General features: G+C 38.2%; 1 protein-coding gene across 1 annotated transcript in view; it reads left to right on the forward strand.

Annotated features, from left to right (window-relative positions):
- Positions 1–13,038, forward strand: part of CTTNBP2 (cortactin binding protein 2) — a 114,438-nt gene that overhangs the window by 89,739 nt on the left and 11,661 nt on the right. Inside the window, exons 12-16 of the mRNA XM_088457680.1 lie at positions 2,570–2,649; positions 8,624–8,710; positions 8,792–8,891; positions 9,273–9,428; positions 9,535–9,722. Coding sequence (XP_088313806.1) covers positions 2,570–2,649; positions 8,624–8,710; positions 8,792–8,891; positions 9,273–9,428; positions 9,535–9,722 — 611 coding nt within the window. The remainder of the gene's footprint in view (positions 1–2,569; positions 2,650–8,623; positions 8,711–8,791; positions 8,892–9,272; positions 9,429–9,534; positions 9,723–13,038) is intronic.

Genomic DNA, 13,038 nt, shown 5'->3' on the forward strand with positions numbered 1-13,038 from the left:
GTACAAGTGAATAGTGATGAGTAAGAGATAGTGTGCCTCCAAGGGATACTTGTGTCGGTGCTGTTGCTTGTCCTGTAGGGACAAAGCGCAGCTACTGAATTCTATTGAGGCACAGACATTTCCCATGAGACACAGGTAGATGTGCGTACAGGCAACGGCAGCCTTTTTCAGAAGCATAAAATGGGGTTTTATCAGCAACAGTAATATTTAAAGAGCGAATACTCTGCTGTTAAAAAGAGCTTTCATCATCTAATACCTAACAAGTGGTTAATTCCACAATGCTAGCTGAAGAGCCTATTTTATATACTGAATCATAGCTGTCATGGGTATATTGACTTTTATTCCTTTCTGTGCCCACTCAAATACACCATTTTCTATGTCACGTATGTATGTTTTTCTTATCTCTATTTCAAAATGTGGGCCTGATTCAGAGCCGGACGCTCTGAATCAGGGCCCTCCTACCTAAAATTGGAGCGGCCCCCTGGCCGCTCGCATAGCTGTGGGTGACCACCCATAGCTTATGTGAGCGGCCAAAAAGATGGTCGCGATGGTCAAGACCATTACAACCATCAGGCTTGCGACGAGACCCTGCGGTAGGGTCTTGCTGCCGCAAGCCCAGGAGTGCTTTTGGCTCTATCAGAGCCAAAAACACTCCCACTGACGTCACTAGTGATGTCAGTGGGGCCGGACCCAGACGGTAGGCGTTCCCATGAGAACGTCTCCGGCTGGGCAGCCACGCCCCTGGCACGCCCACCAAAGGGGGCATGCTGTCACTCACCATCGACAGCACCCCCCCTTTGGTGCGAGACCCATAGCGACGGCTGGCCGTCGCTATGCGGGTCTCGCACATGCGCACGACGGAGCTCCCTCCGTCGTGCTCATGCGCACTAGGGCACCATTGACCCGCTTGCGAGCGCTCAGCGCTCGCGAGCGGGTCTGAATCAGGCCCTGTGTTCTGCTGAGGGATTTCCAGTTATTAACTGTCTCAAAATATGTAGAAATGACCCTGTCTTGGTGTCCTTGATGATGAGTGTGTGGAAGCAGCATAAATGCTGAATTGGTGCATTTATAATGTTACACTGGCTTTTAGGTGATTATGTGACTAACATGTAGATGGGCAGAATATTTAGCAGATGACAGCAGTTCATACACACAGTTAGCGAAGCAGACATGACAGAAACTTGGAGACATTCCTGTACTGTGAAAGGGATCGTAGACAATTACGGATGAACAAATGGGCTACAGTTTATGGAAACCATGGTGATAGCTTTCTGTGAGACTTTGCCTATTATCTGTGCACTTGTGGAATTGTGTCTGGTTTATGAATGTGCACACTAAAAAGCGATGCAAAGAAAATGTATAAATCTGTGGTTCATACTGATAATAATATTTATTTATATAGCGCCAATAACTTACAATTGGGGGCAAAGACCATAATAAAACTATAAGATTGTGTATTACCATACAGACAAAAGCGGTACGATGGCCATACTTAAGCAGTAAAACATCAGTGCTCAGATAACGGAGAAATGCAGGTGAGCCTAAGGAACAAAGGGAGGCAGTGCATAGACATGACCTAGGACAGCGCAGAGACTCCCACATTCAGCAATACCACATCAGACCAGCCACATTTATCTGGCACATATATGTTGTAGCCTGCACCAAATGCATATATGGGACAAAATTTGATGATAATATTTTTATAGCACTTTTTTCACAATAGGTCTCAAAGCACTTTACATTTGCATTTCAAAAACCCACAAGATACAAAATAAACTTAAGTATTATTAGTGTACAGAACAGAAAGCTAAGCATTTGTGTTGTATTTTGGTTTTCTGGACTCCACTCTTGTTAACCACATACAGTGTATAATAAAGTGTAAGCATTTGTCTTCAGTGTGATTGGCCTAAGTCTGCCTGCCAATGTGTGCTCTTTACTAATTCTCCCGCCATTTTGTAAGAGTTAGAAAATATGTGCCATGATAGACTGTACAATAGACTCAGAGCAAGGACGCTGAGATATGAAGGTCGCCTCATATAAATAACCTAGTTAAATATTTGATTTATTTATAGTCCCTCTCCCCATTACTCTTCATACAGTCATTCCTGATCCAATAAGCTGTCAATTTGGGAAATATTTTTTGACATTAAGTATGTAATAGTGAATAATAAGCCTATATACTTTTTACCAAATAGATTTCACAACTTAGTATCCCTTCAAATGCCTTCAAATTTGTCCTGATTTTTCTGTTATGCAGAGAGTAATGTAAACTTTTCCTCAAGGCTGGCATTATGGCCCCTACCATAAGCACTGTTCTACATGTAATTGTACAGAAGAGGAAGTGGAGACCAGAGCAGTCATTGCATCCATGTTCCATCTTTCTCTCTCAGTACGCTGCCAGATTGCGGCAATTTAGAGGAGACGGTTGTCTCAGCTTAAAAAAAAAATAGTACTTTGGTTTGGCACAAGACGGGGAAGGGGGAGTCTTAGTCACCTATGGGATAGTTTTAATCATTTCCCTTCTTTTGCTTATTTGCATATTTAGCAATTTACATTCATGCCGTTTCAGGTCCAAAGGAAGGGTATCTTAACAGTGTGGCTTATGCATCAATGATTCCACTTCAGACTCTTCAAAACTTCCTCCGTTTGGTAGGTTTAACTCTTGCGAGGACCCATTATTTCCTATGAGTAGCAATCGCATGTTTTAAGGACACACATAAATACAAACAGTTGTAAACAAATTAGATCATTTCTATCTTTAGTTTTTTATGAATTATTGAAATCCAGCCTCCACAAACAGGATGAGATTTTGATTATGAAATGGTACAAGAAGTAATGTACAGTATTATCTATATGTTAAGTAATGCATCAGTTATAGTAGTTAAAATTTTGGTTTTATTCCCAAAAATATAGCCAGCATTTTTCAGTGCCACATGTTTTATATATGACTAGTTTCTCCTATGTGTAAGAAATAGGTTCTTTTGTCATGCTGTAATCAGGACTGTGCATGCACAGCCCAGTGTATATCTGATGCCTTTTTTAGAGCAGTGTGGGCTCTAAAGTGGATTATGGGAGCATCAGGCAGGGTACAGGGGCATTAGGTAGGTAATGTAGTCCTCAGATCATGGGTATGGTGTACTGGCAATGATGGGCTCACCTCTGAGCACACTAACAGCTGCACTTATTTTGGGTACACCTAACCTTAATAATTGTATTTAATTTAATTGTAACCATACATGTAGAGTACAACAAATATTGCACAGTATAAAACATTCTCAGCTCACCAGACTATCTGTTATTATATGTAAATATATATTCTGAGATTTTTGGATCACAAAGAACCCCCCTCTCACTTCATACAAAAGTTAAAACGGACAACTAAGCATGTAAGTCAAACCAAATTCCTGCAACTGAAAATTCACCTTTCTAAGTTCTTCAATGGGATATCCTATTGAAGAAGCCTACTAACTAAACGAAACGCGTTGGGTCCCATTACCCTTCTTTTACCATGTAACTCAGAATGAGATGAGCATGAACTTGTTTTTAAGGACTTTTTAATCAATTCTTATACTCCTACATCTACCTTATTTGAAACTTCTGTTTTTATATTGAGTATTATATATTTGTTGCCTTTCATATTTTATGTTCGTATAATATGTATTTCCTTGTTAACAAGGAAAGCTTTACAAACCTTTAACTGGATTCTTGCTGGATTTATTATACACACTTAGGGGTCTATTTACTAAGCAGTGTTAGGAAACAGAGTGAAAAGGTGCCAGCCAATCAGCTCCCAACGGTCATTTTTTAAACACAGCCTGTGAGATGGCAGTTAGGAGCTGATTGGCTGGCACCTTATCACTTTTCACTCTGTCTCCTAACACTGCTTAGTAAATAGATCCCATAAATTGCTAGTGGCACTATAAGGCATTCTGGTCTAATTTAATTTTTTGTACATTAATTGTTTAAAGTTGTCTTCCACTACTTTAATTTTAATTTTCTATTTTCATTGGATTCAGCTAACACCCAATTGTGTTTGGGGGGAGCCTTTCACATTATTACACCTGAATAATCTAAAAGTGATAAATATAAAAGTGCAATACACAGTGTGTAATAACATATATATATATATATATATATATATATTGTTTTGAATGTACACCAGTACATTAATTACCAGTAGTTGCAATAAAATAATAGTCTTAAAATCATATGTAAAATATAGAAGACAATTTTAATTCAAGACAAAAAGGACTGACCCCATGCATGTAGGGCAGTATGCGCATAAAATCCACAAATAAATATGCAGATAGGTCCTCATAAATCTAGCCTCGTAGCTGCTTCTGCTGATTAAAATGATATGCAGCATGCCTATGTTATGTGAGCGACTGCAGATGCATCTGCATGCAAAATGCTACGTTCGTGTCAGTAACACTGTAACATAGTGTTTAGCTTTCAGATACACCCGTTGACGCACACAGGCATGCTGCATATCATTTTAATCAGCAGAAGCTGCTATCTATTCGCATCACTGTGTGATTCAGACACATTTAAAAGTAAAAAGTTGCACAAAAGACGTTCGGCGATACCAAGTCACACGTACTGCGTTGTGTGGCGCAACTTGTAGCGCATGGAGGATAGATGTACATTTACATATATATCTATAAATAACTCAGGAGTGTTGTCATTAAGGGTTTTTATTCTTAAATTGGTGCTGTAATTTCCATCTTTACATATACACACATGACTGTCAAATGATGAAAAATTAAATTTGAAACGTTGAACTACAGGAGAGGCTTGGGATCCGCTTTTTTTTATAGTATCATTACACTGAGTGTGCCGCCTATTATTACCCCCTTTTTACTGGACATATCCAATTTGGGAGGGCAGCCAGTATTATACTTTATGTGCTTTTTGCGGGAGTGCAGAGCGTGTTTTTGAAGGATATATATATATATATATATATATATATATATATACACAGTGTGTGTGTGTGTCCATGTATATAATTTCTACAGAAAGATAGGTTTTACGGTGTGCTTAATGGGTTACCTTAATATTGGTGTGTGTTAGCTATTACCAAGAATCTGCATGGCATTTCTGTTACCGTGAAGTTGTGTGATAAACAGAGAGAGAGAGAAACGACAGAACATAAGATAGGTGCCATTGCTGCATCGTTGCATGTACTAGGTCTATTGAGAACGTAACTGTACCCTAAAACACACAGACGATTGAAAGACCATCAGGCCTGAAAAATCAATATCCTTAAGCAGCCACACACAGACTAATCCTGCCAATCTGTACAAGCCAATCAGGCTGTCTGGATCACTTTTGGTGTTATTGGGGTCTCTTAATGCATTGGAAGATGGCAATGGGCCAATTGGGGACTTTATTCTAATCTTGTTACCGAATGTGTCCTATAATTATATTAATTCAGACAAAATCATCATCAGCATTGAGATTGTTTTGGGGCCATACTGGCTATGATATCAGATGCCTTTGTTTTTTCGTTGGCTACTACTGCCACCTTGTGTTCAGGTCTTAGTACTGTGCTTCTCCAAATGTAACATGGAAGCAATTACAAAGAAATTGTAACCAGTAGACACCCGTGAGAGCTGTGGATTTGCATGAATCGGCTTTGTCTGGCCACCAGCTTTAGTTTATTTCGGGCCAACTGGCAGCGGTACCAGCACAGGGGCTGCAACTAAACTTTAGTATTGGGCTAGACCCAATTGCCTGAAAAGACGATGGGATTATCCTTGCTATGCTTGTCATTCCTGTGCAAATATAGATGCAATGTATCAAAGTAATTTTAGGAATCGGTGATAAAAAGGATAATATGATGACGCAGAACAAGAAAGACCAAATATATACAAATAATTCACATAGTTATTGATGTGTTAAAACAATTATACTCCTTTCTGCTTAAACCTACATTAGGATCTAGATTACTTAAACATTTTTTGAACCTGCCATAGCCTATTACTTGCATCTGTGTTTCTCTGGGCTTTTTAATGGTTCTCTGGACAAAGACCATGCAAGGTGGTAGTCAGTGGTAAATTTCCCATTAGGCATGTGAGGCACATGCCTAGGGGAGCCACTTGTTGGGGGGGCAGTACTTGGATGCATGTTTTAGTACGGTCAGTCATATATTTACCAGTAACTACAGAATATTTCCACTCTGCTGTGCCATTTGTCATCTTGTATTGAGTATGTCTGTGTACGACATGCACGGACTGTTCCTGTAAGCTGTCCTACTTGGTATATATTTACATATTTAAAATTGTCATGGCTCATGGCTTGTTTTATTGTATTAAACTGCCAATCATCAAATGAGGGCTTATAATCAAACAATGAAAATAATAAAATTGAATGGAGGGGGGCGACCATTAAATTTATACCTAGTGGCACCCTAACCCCTAAATCCATCTCTAGAGGCAGTTTACAAGAGGACCAATCTCAGGTCATAATATCATTGTCACTTTTGGTTGATCTTTAAACTTACTTCCACCACCACCATTGACATTTCTCATTCAATTATTTGCCTACAAACAATCAATATACAGTATGTGTACGGTATTTAGAGCATGTACACAAGAGACTGCTTAATGATTTGCTCGATTGTTTAGTGTCCCCACACGCTTAGCACTCCAGTTGTCATTGGTTTTTGTTTTTCCAAGTACTGGGTGATCAAACTTGGATACGTTTGTTTCTGCATGATATTATGGATTATGTAGCATGATTTTAGCTGATAACACAAACCTAATGAAAACTGAAAGATATAATCAAATATATAATATAAAAATAATGACCGGTATATTCTGCATTTGCTTGAAAATTATTATATCCATGTGTGACGGTTAGGCAGATTGAAAGACCATAAATAAGATATATTATCTGTTATGCTCAAAATCTCAATATGTCATCCTTTATTACACCACCACCCTCGCTTACCACCAGCTTTATTCTGAGCACAAAAGTACATTAAAAGTTTTTAATTACATTTTATTACACTCTTAGAACAACTGGTATATTTATATTTTAAGCTAGTGATACTGTATATAGCAAAATTGTTGTATTGAGAATGTACCATTTGCAAGTAGATGTTTACCTTTGTACAATAAAACTACAAATGTGTCCACATACATCTTACCTCCGTGCGCTACAAGTCGCGTTAAACATAACACGTGAGCGGCGTGTGACTCGGTAGTGCCGATCGTCTTTTCATGCAACTTTTACTTTCAAATGCCTCTTATTCGCAAAATGATGCATATAGGATACCATATAGGATACATAAGCAGCTTCTGCTGATTAAAATTATATGCAGCATGCCTATATTCTGTTTGCAATTGCGGCTCTATTTGCATGCAAAATGCTATGTTACAGGGACAGCGGCTGTGGCACTGTAATGTAGCATTTTGCATGCAGATACACCCGCAGTCGCACACAGAATGTAGGCATGCTGCATATCATTCTAATCGGCAGAAAGCTGTTTGTGCGTCTGTATTTGAAGGTAAAAAGTCACACAAAAAGATGCTCGACGCTACCGAATCACGCCACAGCATGGTGCAACTTGAAGGGCTGTTTAACACGCAAGGAACTAAGATGTATGTGAACACATCTGTATTTATAAATTATATAATGTTTACATTAGTCATAAATTTTTTATGTTACAAAAACATGTTTTGTTTTTTTTTATGGTTATTTATACCATTTTACTACTATAGTACATTTATAATATAACACTGTTAAATGCACAACACGTGTTCATGCAGGTAATTCTTATCGTAATTTGCTGATATGATTATAATGTCGCTGAGCATTTTAGAAGCACAGATTTGTGCAATAGGTGGGGCAGCTTGGTTATTTGTTTTGTTTACTCATGTTTTTTTATTATTATTATTGTAATTTATATTTTTAAATAGTCATTGTGGTACAATATGTAAGGTGTTACTTCCGCTAAAGGAGGTGTTACAAGACACTTACTGAAAGTGCACAACCTTGTGCCAAATATATAAGATTATCAGGCACCCTAAGAGTCCCCTCCCCTGAAACAACACTTCTTAGGTGCTCTAACCCCCTAAAGACAGGCATTTTAGGGGGTGTCTTAGAAAGTACTTTGATGCTCCTCCATGATAGCACAGCACCACACTTTCAGGCTATTACTGACATGGAGAGCAGCAGTCTGATAGCATCATGGCACAAGTTACGAAGTACCCATGATCAATTATGTTGTATAATTAAAAAAGCACTCTCTATTGTCAGCCGATGAGAAAAGGTGGTGTGTAATTTCCTTCTTTGCTGGATGGTAATAATAACCTTGAATGAGTGACATGATGTTACTCAGTCATTGTTTTACCTTGTAATCTGTATAAATTATCGGTTTCCTTGGCTGTTCATTGAAACAAACGTTAACTAGTGGTTAATACATTTTTGCCCATAACTGTATTTGAACATTATGAACATGCCCTAATACTGGTTCTTCATGGTAATGGTTTAAGTGTCTGTGTGACTTTTAAAATGGATTAATACTCCAGCTGCAAAATCGGGTTATATTACAGCTCATGCATATTTACACGTTTATTAAAGCTGCTAATATACAGATTGTATTTTGATTTTTAACCAGGTTGAACAGTACCACAATGTGATCTTTCAAGGACCAGAAGGAAGTCTTCAAGAATACATAGCGAACCAGTTATCATTGTACATCAAGGTATCATTTATCGATTATTTGCTGTACGGCATACCTGCATTTTGTTGGAGAATACTCGAAGTATGGTGTTTTTCTTAACAGCACAAAGAAGAAGCTACTGGCTTCAGTTGTGATATAGTTAAGGTTGAAGTAGATTCTGAACTATCCAGAGAGCAACTTGTTGACATTTTCATTAATTCAGGTAAGGACAGATATCCAATACACATATATCCATTTTCCATATAAGCATCCATAATTGGGAGTTTCCCTGAAAATGCACCCCCATCTCACTCTGTTATAGCCATGATGGGCACTTACGTACAAATATGCAAAATCCTGTAATAAAATGTGTAATGAGGATAATATATTACAGACCAGTATTGCTCTGTGACTAATGATCTGACCAAACCACTGCCATACTATATTTTGTATATTGCTTCCCAACACTATATATTGTCTCAGTAAAGAATGGTTGAATGATTTTTCTCCTTTATACTAGATCTCTCAGAACTTACAACGGTGAATGTACTTTAGGTTGTTTGTCCTTTGCCAAGATAAATAAAACATCTGCTTTTCTTTTCAGGCTGTCTGATTCCAGTTACCGAACCACCTCCATCTAAAAAGAAAATCATTATAGTTCTGGAAAAATTGGAGAAGGTCTCATTATTGGAACTGCTTGGAGACCTAATGACGCCCTTAGAGAATCGTGGCTTTGAAAATCCATTTTATGTTCAGAGAGGTGGATATATTAATTGGCAAATATTATGAAATCCAAATGAAAGCTATTCTATATATTCTCAAGTTTTGTACTTGTCGTTATGACATTTTTGGTTCTGTTTCTATAGCTAGTGGTGTGTCATATGCCTACTACTTCCATGAAGATTGCTTTTTGATGGGAACAGTGGCAAGGTCTCGCCTGCAAGGGTCTGAATTACTGGTTCAGCAGCATTTCCGCTGGGTGCAGCTGAGGTGGAATGGAGAACCAATGCACACTTTACTCCAGAAAGTTTTGAAACGGAAAGTTGTGCACAAGGTATGACCTAAATCAAGGGAAAAATGATGATAATAAGTAATGATTGGTGCTTTTTTTGGCCTAATCTGTGCTACACTATTAATGGAAGTGGATGCACAGATGTAGTGTGAGGCTGACATTTTTGATTTACAACTTCAAAATCCTGTGTTGAGATAACTGTAAGCATGGCTGTCCAGCAGTAGGACGGGCGGGTCCAATTCTATATTAACAGTTTGGCCCACAATCTGTAGAACTTACTACTGTATACGTCATTTGTATAATTGGATCTAAGTTGAAAGACTATCTTATAGGATAAATACATAGATAGCGGTTTCTACAGCATGATGTGCAGAAATTCACACATTTTAATACCTGCCACATTACTTATTCTCAGTAAAAGCTGCAGCAACATTACTTTCATGTCACTGCATCCTTAAGATTGATATTGTCCTCAACATGAGCATTATGATGGAGAGAAATGTCATGATCAATGGGGCAGTCTCAGCAGCTTCACATTACTGAACTACTGATTGTCACCAACTGTGCTCATTACACACATCAGCCATTTCCGGCCGTGTGTATTACAGTCACATTGTGTACATTAACAATAGGAAGCCCTCTATGGATAAATATTTATCTTACCAGTCTACAATGTATCTTGTGTCTGAGAATTTAATATCCAAGCATACTAAAGTGGTATACATCATTTACTTTGCTCTGGGTTGATGCTCTTGCTTGGTCATCCCCTGGAGAGAAGAATGTTCCTCTATTGCAGGAGTGGGCAATGTTTTTCTCTATGGGCACCAGACGGTCAACAATGAAAGCCAAAAAAATGCCACCACCATTACAACATATAATATTTACAAGTAATAAATGGGTACTAAAAATGCTAGTTGCTTCTCTGTTCTTCTGTTAATGATTTGTAGTCCAGAGACAGGGATGTTTCAGAATTGTGTACTGTTATTCAACTGTGAGCTGGATTGACTCTGTAAGGGTTCACTTATCAGAGGCTCAGGCTTTGCAGGGTATGCAATCTACGCTTGGGTTCTCTGGTTTGGAGAAGGTCTAGCAGTCCAAATAGGTCTCCTCTGTGTTGGTATAGGAGCAACGCAGTGCAGTATTAGAGGGATGGCCCCCGCAGGTGCTACTCCCAACATTCTCAAGTGCCAGCTTATGGTACTAGTGCCAAGAGTTGCCTACACCTGCTCTTTTTCACAATATCTTCGTCTCTTTAGCTTCCAACATCCTCCTACATCTATATCAATGACTGTAGGCTAATATATCACACACCACAAAAGAAGGTAATATCTCAAAAGTGCCGTGAGATATCATTACCTTCTTTTGTGGTGTATTAATGTTTTAAGGTTGGGGGGACAACTTTTAAGGTTTTTGATCTGGTGGCTGCTGCAGCGCACTGAGACACACACTACCATTCTATTGTGACTTTTGCTAATATATCACACAGTTTCACACCCTATCCTCCATACTCATCTAGAATAATGAGGCTCCAATAGCTTCATTTTGGCAAGCCCTACCAGGTAACGTCATATCTGTGCAGTGACATTGACATTCACTCTATGGAGTACAATTTTGAAATAGGAGGAATGTACCAACACATTTTGTTCCTCATTTATCAAAAACCTTCAGTATTGTCCACTGAAAAACTAATGCAATTTAATCGTTCTGCATCGACATAGGATCATGTTCATATTTTGGCTCAAATTTATAAACCAGGATCCCTGGAAGCTGGGTTATCTTCAAGGTAGAGGACAGGCATAACTAATTGATATTACTGTACCTAACATATGTATATCTAGATGGCATTATGATTTACTCTTTACTCCTGATCTTGGTTCCTATTGTTTGACCAAACAGTTTTTCAATGTTCAAAAATGGTTTTATACCAAACTGAAAAAGTGTATTTAAAACAAGTTTTATTTTGTTATTTCAGCTTATGAATTTAATATTAAATCATGATAATGTGTCCATTATACTAAATTGACCATAAAGTATGCAGAGGTTCCTAGAATTTGAATACTATTATTGAAATTGTATTAAAGACTGCTATGTTAACCCCATTGGGGCTTTTACTAAGGGGTCAATTCAGCATCCTGGCTTTTTTTTTTTTTTTATCAGTTAACTTCTTTCTTGCTTGTGTTAGTAGAGTTCTTTTTCAGAAAAACAAAATGGGAACACTCATCTTTGTGATTGTATTTCATGTAGATTTCCCTAGTATTGGGAAAACATATTCTATTAAAGACCAGGGGGTATATTTATTAATCAGTGATTTTTCAAAGCTGCAGATTATCAGAAACTTTGATTTGCTGGATTTAAAATGGCAATATTGATAAGTGCAAAACCAGCCTAATTTGCATGTATTACTATTGCCGTTTCAAATACAGCAGTCAAAGCTGCTTAGAAACCTGCTGTTTGGTAAAAATACCCCAAGGAGCTTCTGGCTGTGAAACTTTCCATGTTACACGTAGAATCATCTATTGATGTTATCTGTGCGATACACTTTGTATTATAGATGTCTGTGATCACTATAAATAATATCAGCACATAGGTTACTTATTTTGATAGGTATGCTGGCTACTCCTCTATTCCTAATTTGATTTTGTTCACACGTCTCACCCAGCATCCATCTTTTTTTTTCCCCATCCCGAGACGCATCCTTGATGCAGCTGGCTTTAATTTTCTTATGAGGCCAAGGTTTGTAATATGTATTATTTTCTTATCAGAATAGATTTAATAATTGACACCAAAGACCTGAACCTGCCTATTATTCTGGAGATGAGGTGTGGCTTTCTACAAAGAATGCCGGGGGATGGTACTGATGAGTAGCAAGAGGGGTGTCACTGTAGAGATGTAGAGGGATGATGTTGGAGAGACGTAGAAGGATGTCTCTCCAGGATGTTTGTTCAGGAAAGTTCACATTTTGCCTTACCCCAAATCATACATTACTATGTATTATCTTGTATGAAGATGAAATATTATTCCTACCCAAACCGGGGACTACCACATGTTTTTATATGCATATAAATACTGGCTCAAGACACTATCAGCCCAGGGAGGCTCAATTTCTTTAGAGGTCCCTCATTGCAGAAAAAGCGAAGGTGATACATAGTGGTTGCAAAAAAAACCTGGGGTACTCAAGTGGCATAGACTTGTTTTTGGGGACTCCATTAAAAAAAAAAAAAAACCTCAGAGGCACGACAGAAAAATAAGTGAGTTACACTGATGATCTAGAACAATTTTTTTAAGTGACCTACCATTGTGCTAAAAAAGCATCTGAAATATATTTTACACTGTCAAAGCCCCAAAGATTCTGGGGGCC

This window comes from Taudactylus pleione, unplaced genomic scaffold (genome assembly GCF_031769625.1).
Source record: "Taudactylus pleione unplaced genomic scaffold, aTauple2 ptg000041l, whole genome shotgun sequence".
NCBI lineage: Eukaryota > Metazoa > Chordata > Amphibia > Anura > Myobatrachidae > Taudactylus > Taudactylus pleione.